The 22,891-nt window shown below is 37.2% G+C and overlaps 1 protein-coding gene across 1 annotated transcript; it reads left to right on the top strand.

Annotated features, from left to right (window-relative positions):
- Positions 1-19,016: 19,016 nt before the first annotated feature.
- Positions 19,017-22,464, top strand: LOC131006492 (60S ribosomal protein L5-like). The gene is made up of 9 exons (XM_057933643.1): positions 19,017-19,749; positions 20,425-20,494; positions 20,583-20,674; positions 20,876-21,002; positions 21,073-21,152; positions 21,261-21,377; positions 21,545-21,679; positions 21,768-21,937; positions 22,147-22,464. The coding sequence occupies exons 1-9, from the start codon at positions 19,747-19,749 to the stop codon at positions 22,265-22,267; spliced, it is 915 nt and encodes a 304-aa protein (XP_057789626.1). The 5' UTR covers positions 19,017-19,746; the 3' UTR covers positions 22,268-22,464.
- The last annotated feature ends 427 nt before the right edge of the window (positions 22,465-22,891 follow it).

The raw sequence follows: 22,891 nt of genomic DNA, 5'->3' as shown, positions 1-22,891 counted from the left end.
TCTTTGTGTAATTGTATATATGGGTTTAGATATCTCTATTGATTTGTATCCCTTTGAGCTTAGTTGCATTTATCATAATTATTTATGTTTGCATATTGCATAGCATTTTACATTTATGACAAGCCATGCCAAATGCCAAGAGCATGTTGATACAGGGGATAACATTGAAGCAAATATGGATGGTTAGACATCATATGGTTATATGTGTATTACCAAATCAAATATAGCTTCTCTAATTGATATAATTTTTCTGTAGGGATTATGTAATGCAAAATATATTAATTATATTTGAACAGTAAATGCAAATAATGAGCCACATATATTTATTTTTTACTTTACTTTGAAGAGTTAAATCATATACAAAGCAGATTATTGAATTTTGTCACATAAGATAATACTTTATTAAGGATAAAAAATACTTCTAGGTTAATCGGCACATTTAATCAAGCCCACTTAATTTTGTAACATAAGATAATATTAATGGTATAAAAGTCACTTCTAGGATAATTGGCACATTAAATCAAAGCCCACTTTTAAATGAATTATTTTTATATAATTAAATATATGTTACTTATATGTTCTTTTAACGTATGTGATTAAAAAAGCATTCACTAAGTTTCAAAATGTAATAAGTGTGAAAAAAAAAATTCATCAAGAGAGAGTGTTCGGTTGGATATACATTTATCATGTAATGACCAATTATAATCCTCACTATTCAATCGAACATTTAATTTATTTTGTGTCCGCATTGCTCTATTTATATTATTTTCACTTTTTTTTTAGATTTGTTAATATATTGTTAGTTAATATTCCTATCTTAAATTAGTATGATTATGAAATATATCTAAATAAAATAAAATGACTATTTTCCCCCAATCTTTTTCGACATGTCACTATAACATAAATTATTTTTCAACTTATAAATTTAATGTTCACTATTTATTAACTTGCAGAATTTGAAATGGATTATTGTGGTGGTAATAAACGTCAAAGAATCGGCACGATTGATGGAAATGGTACACAAGGAATCGTTTCTTATGATCCAAAAACGACAATTATTAATGAAAACAGTGGTAATTAATTATTCCTACAATCATTGGTTCAATATATAATATTTTTAAATATTATTCTCTATTAATACAACTCAATATGATGTCACAGACCCACGATACCTATCTTGGCTTGCTCGACAAAGAAGACGTAATATTTTGACAAGAAAAAGAAATCAAACTCACTTCAAAAACGCATCATACGAAGCTAGGCAAAGAAGACGTGAAATACTTTCACGAAAAAGAAAAATACCTCCACCAAACGTTAGTGCTTTGCATGTTAACCCAGGTATAATATGATGCATTGTTCAAAACATCTTTAATAAGCTTTACTAAAAAGTTCATATACAAATAGTTATTTGAATAGTTTTATATTTAATCTTATTGAGATCATTATCCATGCAGATGCTATGAATAACAATGCATCGATGGCTCGAGCTAAAAGACAATTGCTAAGGAAAAATAAAAGTCCTACAAAAAAAATTGGTAAGGATCCATTGCAATTATATTTGTTGTGTAAATTTTGTAACTTAAATAACACTTAATTAAAATTAAAATGATCTACCTTTAAACTACTAAATATTTACTATTTATATTTTTTTATTCTAACAAATATTATTTAAATCTTAACAGAGTATTTTGATGTTAGTGACCCGATCTATGAGTGTGAATATTGTAAGGCACAAATGTGGGTCGGAGAAAATGTTGAGCAATCCAAATCCAAGCCCCCAAAGTTTTCACTATGTTGTTTGAAGGGGAGAGTCGTTATTCCATTGTTGCAAAAATCTCCTAAATTGTTGAGCGATCTTTTAAAGAATAGACACCCACAAAATTTATCGAAGATATTCGTGCTTACAATATGATGTTCTCATTTACTTCAATGGGTGGAAAATTAGATTATTCCATTAATAAAGGTGCAAGTCCATATACATATCGTCTGGGAGGTCAAAATATTCACCGCATCGGTAGTTTGTTGCCAACAGAAGGGAACTCTCCTAAGTTTTCACAGCTCTATATTTTCGATCCAAATTCAGAAGTAGAACATCGCAAGAACGCTGTCAGGTTTGTCTTTTTAATATTTCACTTATTTTTTAATATGTACATTTATTTCATAAAGATAAAAAAAAAAATTATCCTCATAATTTTATGAATTGTTAAATAGAATATTAGGTTAAAGCTTATGGCATGTAAACTCTTCTTAGTTTAGTTTTTTAACACTATTAATGTTTTTAACATAATAGTTTTAATATTACACTTCTACAATTTTACAGTAACAAGAAATCAAAGGATTTGGATGACTCGATTGTGATTGCCCTAAAACAAATGATTGATGACAACAGTCCATATGCAAAGGTTTACCGAATGACTGCTGATCATATTTCACGTGATAGCTCAATCGATGTGAAGCTACGACTCATAGGAAAGAGATCAAAGGATGGTAGGGCATATAATATGCCGACTGCACCAGAGGTAGTTGCTCTTATTGTTGGAGATTTTGAGTCAATGCCTGACAAGATAGATATAATTGTTCAAAAGTGTTGTGGCAAACTTCAGCGCATCTCAGAATTTCATCCTTCTTACCTTCCATTGCAATATCCGCTTATATTCATTTATGGAGAAGATGGGTATTATGTAGATATTCCACATGCTGAAATTGACACCGGTAAGAGAAACAAACTCACGCTAAGAGAGTTCTTAGCATTCAGGATGCAAGACAGAGAAATTGAAGGACAACAACTTCTTCTTTGTAGTGACCCGCTCTTTTTATGTTATTTAAATACAGTATCGCGATATTAAAATCACATCTTTCAATAAATAGAATCCAGTTGACAGTTTATGAGATTTCAGCTTACGATCCTGATTTATTTATCAGAGACGGAGTTACTATTTTAGCTTTATGCTTTTGTATCGCGTGAGTAAATCGCGATGAGATTTATTGAACCATTCAGTAATTATTATTTCCAAGTTATAACTGACTTAGTGAAGTCGTGTTATTTACTAATTGAAAAACAGATGCAGTTATATTTTATTAGTGCTACTAGAAGTCGTGGAATTATTCCGACTGCAAAGCAGATTAAATCCACGGATTTAATTTAAGTTATATTACAGTTTGTCGATATTGGCAAACAAGAAAGCAGATATCAAACGGATACAGAAATGCGACGTTTAGGAACTCGAACCAGTATTTTATTTACAGTTCACGGATTACAGTTTAGTCCCAGATTGGGAAATTCGTATGGTATATTACAAAGGTGAGTACAAAAGTCAAAGAGAGTGTCACACCCCAGTTCTTGAAACATTAACTATAACCGGGGTACGACTCATCATTTAATATGAACAAGGGAAAAACCTTGTGAAATCCAAATAAAAGGGATAACAATCGGGCTTAGCCCCTTTGGATGAAGAAAGACAAGTATTCAAGTGATACAAATCCATCAACAAACATAATAACTTCAGGATCACAAGTTTAGTGTCATGTTTCAGATAACCAACATTTATAGAATGAAATACTTGCGAATTAATAGTCTCGGCTCAACAAAAGATATTGTTTAGAGTCACAACATAATAGGTCTTAAGTTAAGGAAAACAAAAGACAGATACTGGCTAATTCTACAGCAGAAGACAAAAAAACAGAGTTGAACCCTAGCCTCAGCTCGCCTCGTCAGCACCAGCCGTTAACCTGAAAAACATTTGAAGATATTTGGGCTAAGTACTAATGTACTTAGTGGGCTGCAACTTTTGAAACATTTCATAATCTGAAGAACAGTTTATCCAATCATACTTGACATGACTTAGAAGGTTTTTAAAGTGAAAGAACTTCTAAGCATGTTAAAACATTTCATTATATATATATATAGGGGGCCGCTCCAATGAGACCCCCTAATTTTAGTGAGATCTAGGGCACGATCTGGTGCGTTTATTTTATCAATCCTATGGATGATATTGTATCTGGAGGGTGATTTTTTTTTCGCAGGGTTCGAATCCTGGAGGGAGCATAATATTTTAAATTTTGTTATTCATCAGTATATACTGCATTGTTCATCAGTATATACGGCCCTGTTCATCAGTATATATGTCTTATTCATTACGAACTTTTTAAATTTTATTTTTCATCAGTATATACATCTTGTTCATTAGATATACGTTATGTTCATTAGTATTATATGTCTTATTCATTGTACTCATGTTACACGAAAAATAGGGGGTCTCACTGGAGCGCGCCCCTATATATATATATATATATACTTAATTTGCGCGCAGTTGTCACACTCATTTCTGTTACTCGCTATGATCCCGGACCTTTTAGCCACCGACGGATCCATTTATCCCATTTACTTGAATTGAGGGCGTAACCCAGACAAGTTTACTTTTGACCTCGGGACGCTACCCAGGCAGGCCCTTACATTCTATGCTTCGGAACACATCCAACAAGCATCCTTATAACGCCTCTTAGTTAGTGCCCGAATGGAGATCAACCCACCGAGTCAGCTAACGGTGTACACAATTCTCAAATAACGTGTTAGGCTATAAGAGAACCTCAATTGATTCGTTGTGGCGAGCATTAAACAGAGCAGAGTGCACATAAACATTTTATTGGATAAACAGTTTATATTTTACGAACATTTAAGCTCATTAGCTCAATCATACATTTGGAAAATAAGCCCACCTGAATAGGCAAAGCCTGTCGTTTAATCTTATCTCTGAATCGGAATAGCAGTGCTAATCATCCTGACGTTCAAAGCCTACAAGAAATCTATTCTTAATAGGTCTCTTAAATCTGAACTCAAATCACGGTAAAGTACTTAACATTCTATGATTCACTTAGCCGGGTTTTCAAAAATTAATGAATAAATAATTGAAAACATTTCTCTTGAGTTAAGAACACCAACAATATTCTTACTCATCTTTCTTTTGTAATTGGAATTATAAATAAAACCAATGAAAACATGATGCCATGCATGACTCATTTCATACTTAAGCATAAAAAGTGTTTACTAAAAATATGCACAAGTATCTAGTTCGTTCTGCTCTGTTACGTTAACCCGCTCTGGTCTCTACCAGCTCTGGCTATCCCAGCTCTGCTTTACAGCTCGGGTTCCAGCTCTACCTTTCAACTCTGGCATTTCAGCTTTGTCATTCAGCTCTGGCATCTCAGCTCTCGATTTCAGCTCTGGCATTCAGCTCTGTCATTTCAGCTCTGGCATTCAGCTCTGGCCTTCAGCTCTGGCGTTCAGCTCTGGCTTTTAGCTCTGGCTTTCAGCTCTGGAGTTCAGCTCTGGCTTTCAGCTCTGGATTTTAGCTCTGGTTTTCAGCTCTGGATTTTAGCTCTGGCTTTTAGCTCTGGCATTCCAGCTCTGCCCTTTCCAGCTCTGGCGTTCACCTCTGCCCTCATCTCTCTACTCTTCTCTCATCTTCCTACTCTGCTCTCATCTCTCTACTCTGTAACACCCTAAAAACTAATGACCAAAATAATATGCTTTTTTAAATCCTCAGGTTAACTTAAAAATAATTGAACCAAAATACGATTTTATTTTAACCGATCTAAACACCAAATCCACAAAATAAGTTCAGTTTCAGAAAAACGTCAACCAAGCCTTAAACGACCAAATACTTGTACGTCAAGTTCATCATTCACCAATAAAAAAAAAATTAAACCAACTACCAAAACCTTCATAAAAATAAAAGCAAGCTTAACCTCAAAATGACTCAAAGAAGATTAACGAGTTTAAAGTCCAACGTTTGCAGCGGAACCAAAAGTACGAAAATAACTTCACCACACCCATTCCGCCACGCCGCTCCAAAATCACTGACCTGAAAATATTTTAACGAAAGGGGGTGAGCACAAAAACGTACTCAGTGTTGGGAAACAATAAAGATGATATGACTTATCCAAACGTGTATTAAATTGTGGAAAACGATACTCATTCGCAACTTGCCTCACCATCACAGCATAAATAACACACCTTACCTCACCTGCAAATAATCCAGCCACACAGGCATGAATCCATTCACAAGATTGCCACACAGGCAAATAATCCAGCCACCCAGGCAAGGAACCATTCACAACATTGCCACACAGGCAAATAATCCAGCCACCCAGGCAAGGAACCATTCACAACATTGCCACACAGGCAAATAATCCAGCCACCCAGGCAAGGAATGATAATAACCGACTGGCTCAACTGTGCACAGGACCCTGTCATACTCGTCGTCCCCAAATCAGTGACTCACCGTCACGCTGCCATAAGCGCCAATGCGCATACTCACCGTATGCAATCAAACTCGTATCTCAACCACAATATACACGTTGGATTTATAGAAGAAAATATTTCATAAACAATTTTAATTCACGTGGCAATTGAAACATATTTATTGAGTTAGAAGAAAAGTCACCCACCTCAATATCAAGCACAACAAAAGAAATTCAATCAATTCTCACACGGGGGTCCTAATTGCGTCGCACCTAATTCAATAAAAACAAAAATTTTATAAGGGCCTAAGCCTCAACCTTAAATAAAGGGTTTAAAGAAAAATAACTATTTTTCGAAGCTAAACTATTTTAATCAGAACTCACTTTAGAGATTTGAAACCCCATTAGTAAGTATCATTAGCTACTGACTTAAGAACATAAATAACTGAATCAATCAAATTAGCTTCTGCAAATAAATTAAATCTAGCTAATTAGTTAATAACCTAATCTTCTTTTCCCAAAACTTTAATACGCAAACCCAAACTATGACAAAACCTTATGTATTGATTATTATAGAAATGAAACAGTAGCCCTTTTTTTTAAAAAAAAAAAAGAAAACTAATCACCCATTTATTTAATTAATAATTAGTTCAAAATCAAGACTTTAATTAAAACACAAGAAAAAGATTAATACAAGTAATCCTAACCATTAAATAGCTTTCGCCTGTAGAGACAATACTTTAAACAACCAATATATGAATCAACTTGATGCAAAAAGGAACGAAAATGTGTTATAAATATTTGCGAAAATCGAACCAGCTTATATTTTGTAAAACTAATCCCCAACTCCACTTTTCAAATAATAAATAAAGTTAACTATTTGTTATTCTCTTTCTTAACTTTAAAAAAAAATAGAGAACACCTCCCTCTTTTATTCAACTGACCGATACAACAAATTAAATACACAACTCAGTGGATTAAAATCAAACAGCAATATTAAACTCATTATGCTAGGACTGAATGATATCATTATATTATAATTATTAAAATTTCAGTAGACTCAAACACGTGTAATACCAAATCAATTTCTTAAGCTTTAGTAAATATTGAAAACTTTACCGGAAGTAACTCAATTTGACGAGGAAAGAATCTCACAGGCGAAACAACTTCTGACTTTGTTAGGAAAATTTGGGAGAGCGCAAAGAATATTTGTGAAATCTTGTGAATGTGGTAGAAGAGGAGTGCAGAACGTAACGTATATCTATTGACGTGATTTAAGGGTTTGTAGTTATAACCCTAATAGAACCCCACTTCATCTCTAATTCTACTTAATAAAATAATACTAATTACAAGTTTTATTTCTCTTAGCCCAGCTTCTCTAAAAGCCCAAATTAAAGGGAAATTATTAAGTTATATTTACTACAAAAAACTAATAATAATTCTAGAACCCTATATATATACACATATAAATATTTCTATTTGACTTTTAACTAGGGCGCAACTACGGACTCCCTCAAGTCCGAGATTATAAAATCAAACATGACAAAATTATATTTTAAATCACCAAAATAAAGAATTAAACACAAGTAAAAGGCGGGACGTTACAACCCTACCCACTTAACAAAAATTTCGTCCTCGAAATTTATCTTACCAGGAGTTATAAGGGTTGGGTATTTAGCTAGGATTTCATCTTCTCGCTCCCAAGTTGCTTCCTCGGGACCATGACGACTCCATTGTATTTTGATTAGTGTCACTCGTCGGTTCCTTAGCTCGTGGATTTTTCGCTCTAGAATTGCAACAGGTTCTTCCTCGTAGCTCAAATCTTTATTAAGAGATATCCCACCAAATGACACCACGTGACTCGGATCATGCATATACTTCCTTAGCATTGACACGTGAAAGACGTTGTGCACAAATGCAAGCTCGGGTGTTAACGCTAAACGATAAGCGACATCTCCAATCCTTTCAAGAATTTCAAAAGGTCCAATGAAACGCGGCCTCAACTTTCCTTTCTTGCCAAATCTCAAAACTCCCTTCATTGGTGCTACTTTCAAAAACACTTTGTCACCAACCTCGAAATGTAAATCCTTTCTTCTCTTGTTAGCATATGACTTTTGTCGGTCCTGAGCAACTTTGATTCTATCTCGAATTTTCTTAACCACTTCCACCGTTCTTTCCACCATCTCGGGACCCAAGATTTTCTTCTCTCCAACTTCGTCCCAATAAACGGGCGATCTACACTTTCTTCCATAAAGTGCTTCATACGGAGCCATACTAATGCTAGAATGGTAACTATTGTTATAAGCAAACTCTATCAATGGCAGGTGTGACTCCCAACTTCCCCCAATATCTAAGACACAAGTCCTTAACATATCCTCCAAGGTTTGAATCGTTCTCTCAGACTGTCCATCTGTTTGTGGATGATATGCTGTTGAAAACTTCAATTTTGTACCCAAAGCATGATGAAGGCTGTGCCAGAACCTTGAGGTGAATCGTGGGTCTCTATCAGATACAATGGATATTGGTACTCCATGAAGTCGTACAATCTCCTGAACATATAGCTGAGCAAGTTTATCCATCGAAAGAGTCATCCGCACTGGCACGAAATGTGCTGATTTTGTCAAACGGTCAACAATCACCCAAACTGCATCATTACCTCTCAAGGTCTTAGGGAGTCTAACCACAAAATCCATAGTGATATGTCCCCACTTCCACTCCGGTATTTCCAATGGTTTCAACAAACCAGAGGGTCTTTGATGCTCGGCTTTCACCTGTTGACAAGCCAAACACCGTTCCACATACTTGGCTATTGATCTTTTCATTCCATACCACCAAAAATTTTTCTTTAAGTCCTGGTACATCTTGGTACTACCGGGATGTGCAGTGTATGCGGTTTTGTGTGCTTCATCCATTATCTCATTTCTCAACTCCTCATTCCCAGGCACACAAATTCTTTTATCCAACACAAGAGTCCCGTCTTGCAAGATTGAAAAACCCTTCGGATCGTCAGACACTTCTCTAGCTCTCATCTTTTGCAAAAATGGATCATCCATCTGTGCTTTCCGGATTCTATCTCGCAGCGTTGGACGCACTACCAAAGCTGAGATAGTTGCATCCGCTTCATCAGGGGAAGTCACCACTTCAAGGCTCAACCGCTCGAACTCTTTTGCTAACTCTTCTTGTTGAGTCAATCTTCTTGCGGGGTTAGAATTCCTATTTCTGCTGAGCGCGTCGGCCACCACATTTGCCTTTCCGGGATGGTACATAATCTTGCAATCATAGTCCTTTACTAACTCCAACCATCTTCGTTGTCTCATATTCAGCTCTTTCTGCGTGAAAAAGTATTTAAGGCTCTTGTGGTCCGTGTAAATCTCACACCTACCTCCATAAAGGTAATGCCTCCAAATCTTCAAGGCATGAACTACCGCCGCCAATTCCAAATCATGAGTTGGGTAGTTAAGTTCGTGTAACTTCAATTGTCTAGATGCGTAGGCTACGACCTTCCCTTCCTGCATTAACACACAACCAAGCCCTTGTTTCGATGCATCGCTATAGATCACATATCCCTTGGAGCCGTCAGGGATAGTCAAGACTGGTGCAGTTATCAATTTCTCCTTTAGTATTTGGAAACTCCTTTCACATTTCTCGGTCCACTCAAAAGTTACCCCCTTCCGCGTCAGTTGAGTAAGTGGCCCCGCGATTTTGGAGAATCCCTCAATAAACCTTCTATAGTATCCCGCCAGTCCAAGAAAACTTCGTATCTCGGCTGCATTCGTCGGTACTTTCCAATTGTTCACCGCCTCAACCTTCGCCGGATCTACTTCGATTCCCGCCGATGTTACTACGTGCCCAAGGAATCCAATTCGATTAAGCCAAAACTCACACTTCTTAAACTTAGCATACAACTGTTCTTTCCTTAGTATCTCCAATACCGTGCGTAAATGTGACTCATGTTCTTCTCGGCTCTTCGAGTATATCAAGATGTCATCAATAAAGACTATCACGAACTTGTCCAAGTACGAATGAAACACCCTATTCATCAGATCCATAAAAACTGCGGGGGCATTGGTCACACCAAAAGGCATGAGTACAAACTCGTAGTGTCCATACCTTGTCCTAAAAGCCGTCTTTGGAATATCACCCTCCTTTACCTTCAATTGATGATATCCAGAACGTAGATCTATCTTGGAGAAGACACCTGCACCTTTTAATTGATCGAAGAGATCCTCAATTCTCGGCAATGGATACTTGTTCTTGATGGTGAGTTGGTTCAGGTCCCGATAGTCTATGCACATTCTCATACTGCCGTCCTTTTTCTTCACGAACAAAACCGGTGCTCCCCATGGTGACACACTCGGTCTAATATGCCCTCTATCCAACAGCTCCTGTAACTGTGCCTTTAATTCCTCCAATTCTTTAGGTGCCATTCGGTATGGGGCCTTAGAAACTGGTGCTGCTCCTGGTACGAGATCAATGGTAAACTCTACTTGTCGGTCTGGCGGTAGTCCTGGTATTTCTTCAGGGAACACATCAGGAAATTCACGAACTATCTCGACATCCTCCACCGTTGCCTCCGTTAGTGTTGACCCCATCAAGTTTACTAGAAATCCTTGAACATCAGGCTTTCTCAACATCCTCATTGCTTTCATGGCAGAAATAACCTTTGGTAACTTACCAACAGTTGCCCCATAGAATATAAACTCCTTCTCCTCCGGTCTTTGAAATACCACTTCTCTCTGATGACACCTTATGGTGGCGTAATTGCTACTTAACCAATCCATCCCTAATATTAGATCAAAATCACGCATCTCTAGAACATGACAGTCGGCCGCTAACCTTTTTCCCCCCAAAATCAGTTCAACGTTTCTTGCCATCCTATCAGTTCTTAGAGTTTCTCCTGAAGGGAGTCTAACATCAAGTGCTAAGTTCTCTACTTCTACAAGCACATTGGTTTTCTCACATAGCTCAGCAGATATAAAAGAATGTGACGCACCAGAATCAAAAAGTGCTAAGACAGGTAGTTCAGAGATACTAATCATACCTGACATAGTACCACTTCCTTCACCGGCCTCCTGTCGAGTGAATGCATAGAGTCGGGCGTTACCACCTTGTTTCGGATCATTTCTTCCCCTTCTCGGGCAGTTGTTTGCATAATGCCCTGGATCCTGACAGATATAACACACTCCAGGTGGCCCATAACACTTGCCAAAATGCGGTCGCTTGCACTGCGGGCACATGGGTTTCTGAGTTGAGGTAGTAGGTGCCGGATAAGGATTATATCTTCCCTTCCCACTCGGAGCATTCTTATTCCACTTATCCTTGTTATCCCACTTTCTCTTCACCGGATAATTCGCCTGCCTGGTATTCTTGTCGATCTCAAGCCCAGCTTCTACTTCGTGTGCACGCCGAACAGCCACCCCATAGCTTACAATCTCCTGCACTGCTAGAATTCCTCGTATCTCCGGTTTAAGTCCTCGTAGGAAACGGTCTGCCTTTTGATCATCGGTATCGACCAGTCGTGCGGCATATCGAGCAAGTCTGTTGAACCTTCGTTCATATTCAATCACCGACATCTCCCCCTGCTTCAACTCAAGAAATTCTGCTTGTTTCTGATTGCGATAAGAGCGTGGAAAGTATTTCTCCATCACCACGTCCTTAAATCTTGCCCAAGTTAAGTTCTGTTGCTGCTGCGCAGTTAAGCTGCTCCGGTACGACTTCCACCAATGCCCTGCATCTTCAGTCAATTGAAAGACTGCACACGACACCTTATGTGCATCCGTACACTCGATATGCTCAAAGATTCTTTCCAGTTCCATAATCCATTCTTCCAATACCAGGGGCCCGCTTCTCCCGTCAAATCTCGGGGGTGAATACCGGCGAAACTGTTCAATGACTTGGTTGGTTGCCGGCGGCGCCGGTGCCTGGTTTTGCTGGTTAGGCTGTTGCTGCGCGATTCCTTGTAGCGCGGCAATTAGTGCTTGTAGCACATTCCCCTCAGGTGGATTGTTCCCTGTGTTTTCATTATTCCTAGGGATTTCTTGATTGCGTCGCGGTCGTGCCATCACCTACACAAGTTGAGCCTAATATTCAATCACCTATGTTCTTTCTACTTTCGAGGACGCAAGAGAAACTAATTCACATTTATGTCATGCTTTACAATAATCTATCATTCAAAAATTTTACAACTCACATTCAATGCCACATATAAATTCCACCACATATCACCATATTCAAAAATAGTTCATTATTTAAATACTCACCAAAATAAACAAAATAAAATAAATACCTCAAGCAGGAGCGCGCGTCGGAAGTGGGTGATGGTGGTTTTCTCAATCACGAACCAATTTAAGTTTGCAAGTCTACAGAATCGTAGACCTGCTCTGATACCACTAAATGTAACACCCTAAAAACTAATGACCAAAATAATATGCTTTTTTAAATCCTCAGGTTAACTTAAAAATAATTGAACCAAAATACGATTTTATTTTAACCGATCTAAACACCAAATCCACAAAATAAGTTCAGTTTCAGAAAAACGTCAACCAAGCCTTAAACGACCAAATACTTGTACGTCAAGTTCATCATTCACCAATAAAAAAAAAATTAAACCAACTACCAAAACCTTCATAAAAATAAAAGCAAGCTTAACCTCAAAATGACTCAAAGAAGATTAACGAGTTTAAAGTCCAACGTTTGCAGCGGAACCAAAAGTACGAAAATAACTTCACCACACCCATTCCGCCACGCCGCTCCAAAATCACTGACCTGAAAATATTTTAACGAAAGGGGGTGAGCACAAAAACGTACTCAGTGGTGGGAAACAATAAAGATGATATGACTTATCCAAACGTGTATTAAATTGTGGAAAACGATACTCATTCGCAACATGCCTCACCATCACAGCATAAATAACACACCTTACCTCACCTGCAAATAATCCAGCCACACAGGCATGAATCCATTCACAAGATTGCCACACAGGCAAATAATCCAGCCATCCAGGCAAGGAACCATTCACAACATTGCCACACAGGCAAATAATCCAGCCACCCAGGCAAGGAACCATTCACAACATTGCCACACAGGCAAATAATCCAGCCACTCAGGCAAGGAATGATAATAACCGACTGGCTCAACTGTGCACAGGACCCTGTCATACTCGTCGTCCCCAAATCAGTGACTCACCGTCACGCTGCCATAAGCGCCAATGCGCATACTCACCGTATGTAATCAAACTCTCTGCTCTCGATCCCCAATTCAGCCACACAGCCAACTCCACAAAACAACATGCTCAAGACTTGACTTACAGCAACATAAATCAAGACTCTACCTTTTTCCTTTCCTTTAACAGTTATGATGCTAAAATACATATAAACACACAAAGACATGAACATGAATTTAGATCTTGGACGAAAAGTGAAGTAAAGAAGCAAGGGAGTTAAAGGTGAAACCTTGGCTTGGATTTGCTGGGTGAATCGTTGGCTGCTGTTCTTGGAGTTCAGCGTTGGAAGCTCAGTCCGGGAGGAAACGAGAGAGAGATGAATTGAGAGAGAATGATAGTGGCGCAGCGGAGGGGATGTATTTGAAAAGAGAGAAATAGTGAGGCGGTTGTGGAGGAAATATCTTGGTGAAGATGGGTTGGGCTTTGTCAAGATTATGAATGGGCTCTCATTTCAACCAAAGGTAATTACAACATAAGGCCCAAAAGAAAATAAATCTTAACACACACAAATGCTTGAATGCTTAATTAAATAAATATGCAATGCACATAAATTTAATAACTAAATTTACAAATGCTTTTGTAAATCATTTTTGTTGGAATTAAAATAAATTCTTTTTCTCAATCCGGCGTGAATCATCATAATCTAAGTTCAAAAGTATTCTAAACTTAGCTCGAGGAAACGGGGTATTACAGAGAGAGAAAGGTAAAAGTAGAGTGTGGGAGCAACAGCCGACCACCCCCTCTGCACTTCCATCTCATCATCCATCGGCAAAAGCCCCAGAGAAGTCTTTCAGCCGACTTCCATGGCTGCCCGGTTCCCTCAAGTCTCTACCTCCAGCCACCCTATGCCTGCTCATCTTTCTAGCATACTCAAGTATGCAGCAACAAATCCTTCTATTAATGCCAACCCAGCCAACAAATGCTATTTTCACTCTCATCTTGTTTCACCGAGAAAAATTGAAGAACAACCCAGCTTATTTCTGCCGAAGCTCTCAAGGTAAGGCTTGGCTTCAATGATTTCATTCTCTGTGATTAGTTCACCTGCATTAAAACAAGAATCATCGTTCATTCCAGTTAATTCCCCAGTTGGAACTAATCAACTACAACGAATAATATATCAATCAAACCAAACAACTGCAAGGTAAGCTTTGTTCTTAACTTTGCTATTTCCAGTCCAAAGTCTCATTCATTCGTTTAAACCATGGCTCCCTCAATTCATTTCAGTTGCTACACATTACATTCAACCTCAATAACAATCCATCAGTTCGAACGCATTCAAGGTATTTTGCTATCTCAAATAACCATTCAGTTCGCATTCATATCAGAGGCATAATCACGTTTCACCACTGCATTAAATGGGCATGATATGTATAACAATAGAAAGACTTATGTTTTTCATCCTACTGCACTCTAGAACAAGAAGCTTGAGAATCTCCATCCTTAACGACTAGAAACTAGAGAAGAAGAGGAAAGTAGAACTTAGCTTTTAGGAGGAGGAAGGGCTGACTGCCCGTTCGGTTGAGACTTAGACGACGATAACCGTGACAGGGACGAACTCACACGACCTCATCGAGACCCGAGAACGACGGCTACGGCGATGCCGAACCAGAAGAGACGGCTCAAGGTGGAGGGGAAGAAGCCGACCGGTACCAGGGCCGGAGCAGCAGCCGCTCGACAGTGGCGATTGTTCCCTTTTCTAGAAGCTAGGGCTCGACAACGGAAGGAATTATGAGGATGGGAGATGAACGGAGCCGCTCCCAGGCGGCGACCACTCGCCGGATTCCAGACGAGGACGTGACAACAGCGGCGACCTGGCAATCGAGATTTAAGGCTCGCCTATTTCCCTTGGACGAGTTCAGCAGAAGAACAGGGAAGGAGAGGGCTCCGGTGTCGAACACGTCGGCAACTAACGCCGGTGGTAGCAGACGACGGCTGGACGGTCGGAGAAGGTGAAGTCGATCGAGCGCCGATTTAGAGAAGAAAAGGGCGAGCGGCTCCTTGAGAAAGAGAGAGGCCGAGAGTTTAGAGAGAGAGAGAGAGTTTGGGCTGTGTTTTGTTATTTCATTTTGGGCCATTCCCTTATGTAATTTGGGCCGAATTATTTTAAGTTTGGGCTTCAATTGTTTTAAAAGAATTGGACTGAGATATAATTGTTGATAGACTTCTATTTCCAAATCATATATATATATATATATATATATATATATATATATATATATAGGAATTGGTTCAATTGAGAAGCTCAAATGTGTTGAGAAGTTGAGAAGCAATGTAATAGATGAACATGTTAGTACATTTTGATGAACATGGTAATTAGACACTATATAAATAAATTCTTTGAACATACCAAATACAACTGACGAACATACGAATCTATTTAATTTGTTAAAAAATACGTCACCGCCAATGATCGAACCCCAGATCAAACTCGCGTTCATAAAAACTAATTGGCATGTTCATCTATTAAATTGCTTCTCAACTTCTCAACACATTTGAACTTCTCAATATAACCTAACCCTATATATATATATAGAGAGAGAGAGAGAGAGAGATGAGGGATTCTAATAAAAATCAAAATTAATGTGAGAAATAAGAATTAATCTTGACCATATATCTTTTAAGATTAACGGTTACGATTGACCCACTAATATAATACTCCCTCCGTTCCAATATAAATGTTTCACTTTTCATAATGAGACGTTCCAATATAAATGTCTCATTCATTTTTTGGCAATATATTCTCTCTCCATATCTAATATATATATATATATATATATATATATATATATATATATATACACACACACACACACACATGTATCCATTCTTATCTCAAACTTGTGTAATATATTTGCTAATTATCTTAGTCAGTTTGAATTTACAAATATATGTTGTTAATCTAATTGATTATCCATCATAATAATAAATAGATATTACAAAGTAAACATTGATATTAAATCGGCTAAATAACAATATAAGATTTTCAGGTTGACATATCGATTAATTTTATAATTATTTTACAATTTATATTTTTGTACTTATTTCAAATTCGATACAAAAAAATAATTTTACAATATATTTACTCGCTATCACGCAAACTAATATACTATATCTAAATAATTAAATATACGTTGTTATAATAATTAGTTATATGTGGTAATCAACCACGAATATTACAAAGTAAGCATTTGTAATATATATTATTAATACTTGTTAATTAGTACTCCCTCCGTCCCACGAGTCTTGACACGTTTTCCTTTTTGGGCCGTCCCACGAATCTTGACACGTTTCCTTTTTTGGCAATAATTATTATCTTATCTCTCCTACTTTATCACCTTTATTATATTCTCTCTCCTACTTTATCACTTTTATTACATTCTCTCTCCTACTTTATCAATTTTATACTTTATTAATTACACACTTAAAACACTAATCTACAACTCCTTAATTCTCGTGCCGAACCCAAACGTGTCAAGACTCGTGGGACGGAGGGAGTATTTTTTTGTCTCAAATCTGTATAGTAATACGCCAACGTAGATTTGACTGTCGTTTTAAAATGAATTGTAGATATTCTATATATTGTAATACCATGGATTTTCAATCATAGGATTACCAATATCTTAGTGGTATTATTAATATAAGATATGTCCCTTGATGAGGATAAAAATATGCATCCCTACAATATCGGAGGAGAATAATAGAATAAATGAGAGATTCACATGAAACAACACTGCTAAGTCTCAAATCAGCCCTGTTCGGCCCCGAACAATGCTGCCTTCAATAGTATTAGCCTAATTTCTCGAAGATGACCTTATCCCAACAGAATCCAACGTCCACAGCCAACCAAATCCGAAGCCAAGATTATGACGAATATGCAGAGATCAACATGAAGAAGCACGATCCAGTAAGAACTCAAATACGAGTCATTTTCTTATTAGAATTCTTAATACTTTTCCTATTAATACATGTAAAACCCTAGTGAAAGATCATCTACGATCATTGTTTACTTGTTCTCAAAGCCTTATGCTAAAATCAATACAAAGTTCAACGTTTCAACGCTTTTCTGGTGTTCTTGTTATTTTCAGTTACAAGGTGTTATTTTTGGGCGCAACATCCCTAATTCTCGGTTACTAAGAACAATTATCCTTGCGATAATAAAAGTGTCTTGATGCCTAGGTTTTCTTTTTGAGTAAGTCGAAAAATAAAATTTTAATTTTATTTTATCGTGAGTTATAAAGATTTGAAATCAATATATTTTTATGCATTTCAAGTGCGTAAAATTAAGTGAGTATTTATTATTAAACGATCTAGATTTAATTTAATCATCGAACGAACGTGGGCCCGTAAAAAGGGGCCGAGTCTGGGGAGGGTTGGGCCGATTTTTAAGCCTTATTTTTAGCTCAATTGCAACCCAGTTTCCAATCCATAAAGCTCACTCAAACATTAGCCATCTTATTTTTGAATTTAAAATACCAACATAATGATTACAAACATGAAAACTTGCAAGTGAGGCCACCAATACACGGGTGCATTGGTGGAAGGCACCCCTTATTCCCTAGCATTTTCAGCTCCCACACCCTTCAAAGTATAGATTTTCTCCTCATTTTTCATTCACTCCAAGAGCAAACTCTAGAAAAAAGAAAAGAAAAAAGGAAGCTTTCCCCTTCTCTCTTTTTCTCCATTTTATAGTCATCATCCACGATGAGGACAAAAATATGCATCCTTTGAAAATTGAAAGATTAAAGCCAATTCAACCTAAATACGCCAATAACAGAGCTGTCGTATAGACAATAGCTCTGATTTTCGGGATTTAACGATATCTTGAAGACTCTCACATATCCGATAAAGAAGGTGATTATCTTGAAGGAAATTATAAACTCGGAGAATTATAGCTCTGTTAGAAGTAAAAAAAAATGAGTCATATTCCTACTAGAATTCTCAATGTTTATTCTATAAATACATGTAAAGTCTCATTGTAGAGATCTTTTGAAACTTTATATTAACTTTGGAATTTGGTGTATGCGTTAATGCGTGAGTAATGAGATATAAGCGATGATTTTAAATTAAGAATTCTAGTAGGAATATGACTCTTTTTTGTCCTCATCAACTTCTCTTGCCTAGTCTGGTGAAAACATAGCTTGCCCAATGTTTTGACAACACTAAATAACTCAAAGGCGCAGGGCTAAATTCGGTGTAATAACGCTATTGCTTCTAAAAAATAATGCAGTCTGCTTGATTAGTACACTCATCGTGTCCAAATTACTGAACACCTCTTATGAAGGATAATTCTTAAATCACAACGCTAATTTCTCAAGGGCAACCTTGATCCGAACATATTTCAATTTTCATAACAACGACCCTGCTTCAAAAGAATGTGACAATCAAACCACATTCTCCACTTCGCATGTGTCCAGTCACGTGTGCGCAAATTTTAACCTTTCACATTCCTTACGCGCTTATCTCTGTATTCGCCCTAATCATACTCGATGCTCAAGTCATCATAATCGTCCATTTTGCCACGATTTTCTTTAAAGACTTTGTTTATTCTTTTTTTGAATTTCTCACCATTTTCTTCCCTTCTTCTCCTCTTCAGTAAAAACACAATAAATACATCCTTGCTGCTTGCGCATTTTTCGACCTCCTTCCCCGTCGTTCCAAGTTTGCCGGTTAACTTCCCTTCAACAGTAGGTATCTATTCTGCTCTACTCACTTGATTTCTCCTTCTTAGTGTAATGGCGCCCAAAGAAATTGATTGACCGTAAGAACCTTCTCCCTTCCCTTCGACCATTCACTCCAACAATCTCAATCTAAAATTTTCGAGTTTTGAATAGAAAGGAAAAAAATTGTAAAAGAATATAATGAAACAAGTATAAGTATCTATGATGTTTTTTTTGCCTTCTTTTCACTTGGGAGAAGGAGACAATGCAATATGGACCGATATTTCTTTTATACGGAAGAAATTGGCAAAATTTATTGAAATCTCTAGAATTTTTTCAGAAAAATATTCAAATATTATTATTGTGTAAGAGACCATAAATATCAATAGCCCAAATTGAAAAACTATTGCAATGATATAAGAAGCCCAAATAATATAAAAGCTCAGATAGAGCAATTAAAATTGGATCGCAGCCCATTTTGCAGAGCCCATTTTAGCTTTAGGGTTTTGCCCTATTTTACCATTCTTTTTCTGCGTCTGTGTAATTCTTGCCTCCCCTCTCCCCTCTTTCTTGTCTACCCCACCCCGTCGGACTCCTCCTGCGGAGCGCACCGGAATTTGGTGAAAAATGGTAAGATTTGCGATGAGCTCAATTAATCAGCTGTATCTCCGTTTAATTGTTTTTCATATAGATGGTTATCTTTATCGGTGTGGCCTAAGCTTTTCAGACCATTTCTTAACTTTTTCGACTATGGAACACACTCATTGTTATCGAGGCGTTTGTTTATTTTAGGTGAAGATTTCGTAGGAGTCTATTGTTTAGTTGTTGACATGCAGTTTTGCTTACAATGAAGTTGCTTGCAATTTTTTAAGATTTGATCTGAGTAGCTCTTGATCTGGATTGGAACTATGCTGGTTGACTCATTGATGGTGTTGGAAACCGGTATCATTTACACAATTATTTTAGGCATTTACTCGTTTTAGGGCCGGTTCGTCTGGGACATTGTACTTGGAGTTTTTATTTTCTTTATAACTGCTGCCGCTTGTTAAGATGTTTCGCTTTGCAATGATTAAAATGTCTCACTCGTAAATTGTATTGTATTTTAGTGAATTAAAAACTAGCACGACATTTTTGTTAGCATTCTGAGGTTTGAGGTATTTCCATGTTATTTGAAGCCTTAATCTAGAGTTTACTGGCAGTGGGTAAAATGTAACTATGTTTTTACGTTTATTCATAGAGTTGGATATGTCTGAAATTGGATGCCTGTCAATGTTTAATTTATGTTATTGTATTTGCTACTTGTAGGTTTTTGTCAAAGCCCAAAAATCGAAAGCTTACTTCAAGCGTTTCCAAGTTAAGTACAAGAGAAGAAGAGGTAAGTAATCAATTATTTGTTTATTTCAACTGATTTTAGGGTTCTTTATTCCTTTTGATTTATTTTTTCATGACGTTTCTCAATGTAGAGGGAAAGACTGACTATCGGGCAAGGATTCGCATGATCAATCAGGATAAGAACAAGTACAACACGCCAAAGTTTCGCTATGTTGTGCGATTTGTATCCTGATGTCTGTAGTGTTTAATTTGTCCCTCTCTAAGATTGGTATCTAGTACTTATAATCTTTGTTTTCTCATGCTTTCTTAGCCCCCACAATTGATTGAGATTGTTGCTATTGGTAATATGTTCATGATATTGTATTGTGATTGTGTTTGTGATCGACCATGTGTGATGTAGTGTTGGCCTTAACATCCTTATTAGACCAATAAGGATATAATTTGCCAAATTTTGTCATCTAGCATCGCTGGTGATCACGTCCTTGCTGCTGCGTATGCGCATGAGCTGCCTCATTATGGCCTAGAAGTTGGGCTAACCAACTATGCTGCGGGTTAGTATGACCTAGAAAAATCTTTTGTCTCTTAGTAATAAGAATTCTCTAAAAAGTTGGTTTGTTATAGCTTACTGCACTGGACTTCTTTTGAGTCGTCGTGTCCTGAAGACACTTGAATTGGATGAGGAGTACGAAGGAAATGTGGAGGTAACCTTTTTTATTGATCTTGTCTGTTTGTTTGCATGTGTTTGCTGGTGCAGGGAATTCCTTTTTGATTACGTGTTACTGAGTTGTACTGTAATGTTGTCCTTTCAGGCAACAGGAGAGGACTATTCTGTTGAGCCTGCTGAAAGCAGAAGGCCGTTCCGTGCCCTTTTGGATGTTGGCCTCATCAAAACTACTACTGGAAATCGTGTTTTTGGTGCCCTCAAGGTATTGATCTTGATCTATATTCTTTCTGACAATTGTGTATTTGATACTCGGGCAATCTTTTCTGTTGCATGAGATTGCGTCTGTCATACTAGTTTTCTTAAGAATGAGGTGTAAGTGTTGTATTGTCCGGTTCTTGAGCTTAAACAGTTTAATTGGTTGTGTTATAGGGTGCTCTGGATGGTGGACTTGACATCCCGCACAGTGATAAGAGATTTGCTGGATTTAGCAAGGACAGCAAGCAGCTCGATGCCGAAGTGCACCGCAAGTACATTTATGGGGGGCATGTTGCTTCCTACATGCGGGTGTGTCCTTTTTCCTTGTTTTTTAATATACTGAGGTTTTTCTCCCTTTTCCTTTGATCAAATTAATTAAACTATTGGATATCTGCAGACTCTGATTGAAGATGAACCTGAGAAGTACCAGTCTCACTTTAGTGAGTACATTAAGAGGGGTATTGAGGCAGATAACATTGAAGAGGTGTACAAGAAGGTTCATGCAGCAATTCGTGCTGACCCAACACCTAAGAAATCTGAAAAGAAGCAGCCAACAGAGCACAAGAGGTAATACTATCTTTTATGCTATTATAGTCAGCAAACCCTTTGTCTGGGAGATAACTAAATTAGTTTCGGCCCCTAGAAACTTTTTAATGGGAAAAAATCAATCTGATTCTTTCCAACTCTATATGGTGCATACTAAACTGCTGTGCAGGATTTTGGATCATACTAAACTGCAGGGCCAACTGTAATTGTCTTTATCACTTGTTGTACAGGTACAACCTTAAGAAGTTAACTTATGAGGAGAGGAAGAACAAGTTGATCGAGAGGTTAAATGCTCTGAATGCTGCTGCTGGTAATGATGATGATGATGAGGAGGAGGAAGATGATGAGTGAACCGTCATTGATAGACAGTAGGGTGTATTATCTTGTCAAAATTTTGCTTTGTTGCGGTAATCCGATGGATGCTTCAATTTATTGTTGTTTTTCTCGACAAGAATTCATTACCAGTATTGATGCACTCTTGTCTAGACTTTTAATTATCTTTTCTAGATGTGATGAGTTTGAACTTTGTCCTAATATGGGTTCTTATACTTCCTTCTGGGTATTATGATTTTGCTCTTGCGCTTATTATTTCTATTGTTTTTGTTCTTGAACTACCATCTTAACGTCAATTTCTTTGTTACCAATTATCTTCACCAGAATTCTGTAATTAGTCTTGTGTATATTAGGTTTGCAGAAATGATGATGAAGCCATCGACGTGCTGCACTTAAGATTGGGTATTTAATATTTTACTTGATGTTTATAACTTTTAGGCGGACTCAAAATCAGATTCTCTGTCCGTGGCGTGAGTAATTTGATGTAGAATTTAGGCCCTGTTTGATAGGGGGGAGAAAAGCCCTATATTACTTGTTTATCTCTTAATTGCCTCTAAATTTATTAACTTTGGTCATTTTCAGTTTTTTACCATAATCTTTGAACTTCCGATGTCAAATCAACTATTTATTTTTTTCAATTTT

The sequence above is a fragment of the Salvia miltiorrhiza genome, chromosome 1 (genome assembly GCF_028751815.1).
Source record: "Salvia miltiorrhiza cultivar Shanhuang (shh) chromosome 1, IMPLAD_Smil_shh, whole genome shotgun sequence".
Lineage (NCBI taxonomy): Eukaryota > Viridiplantae > Streptophyta > Magnoliopsida > Lamiales > Lamiaceae > Salvia > Salvia miltiorrhiza.
Note: the sequence above shows the minus strand (reverse complement) of the source record. Positions and strands in the feature narration are given on the sequence as shown.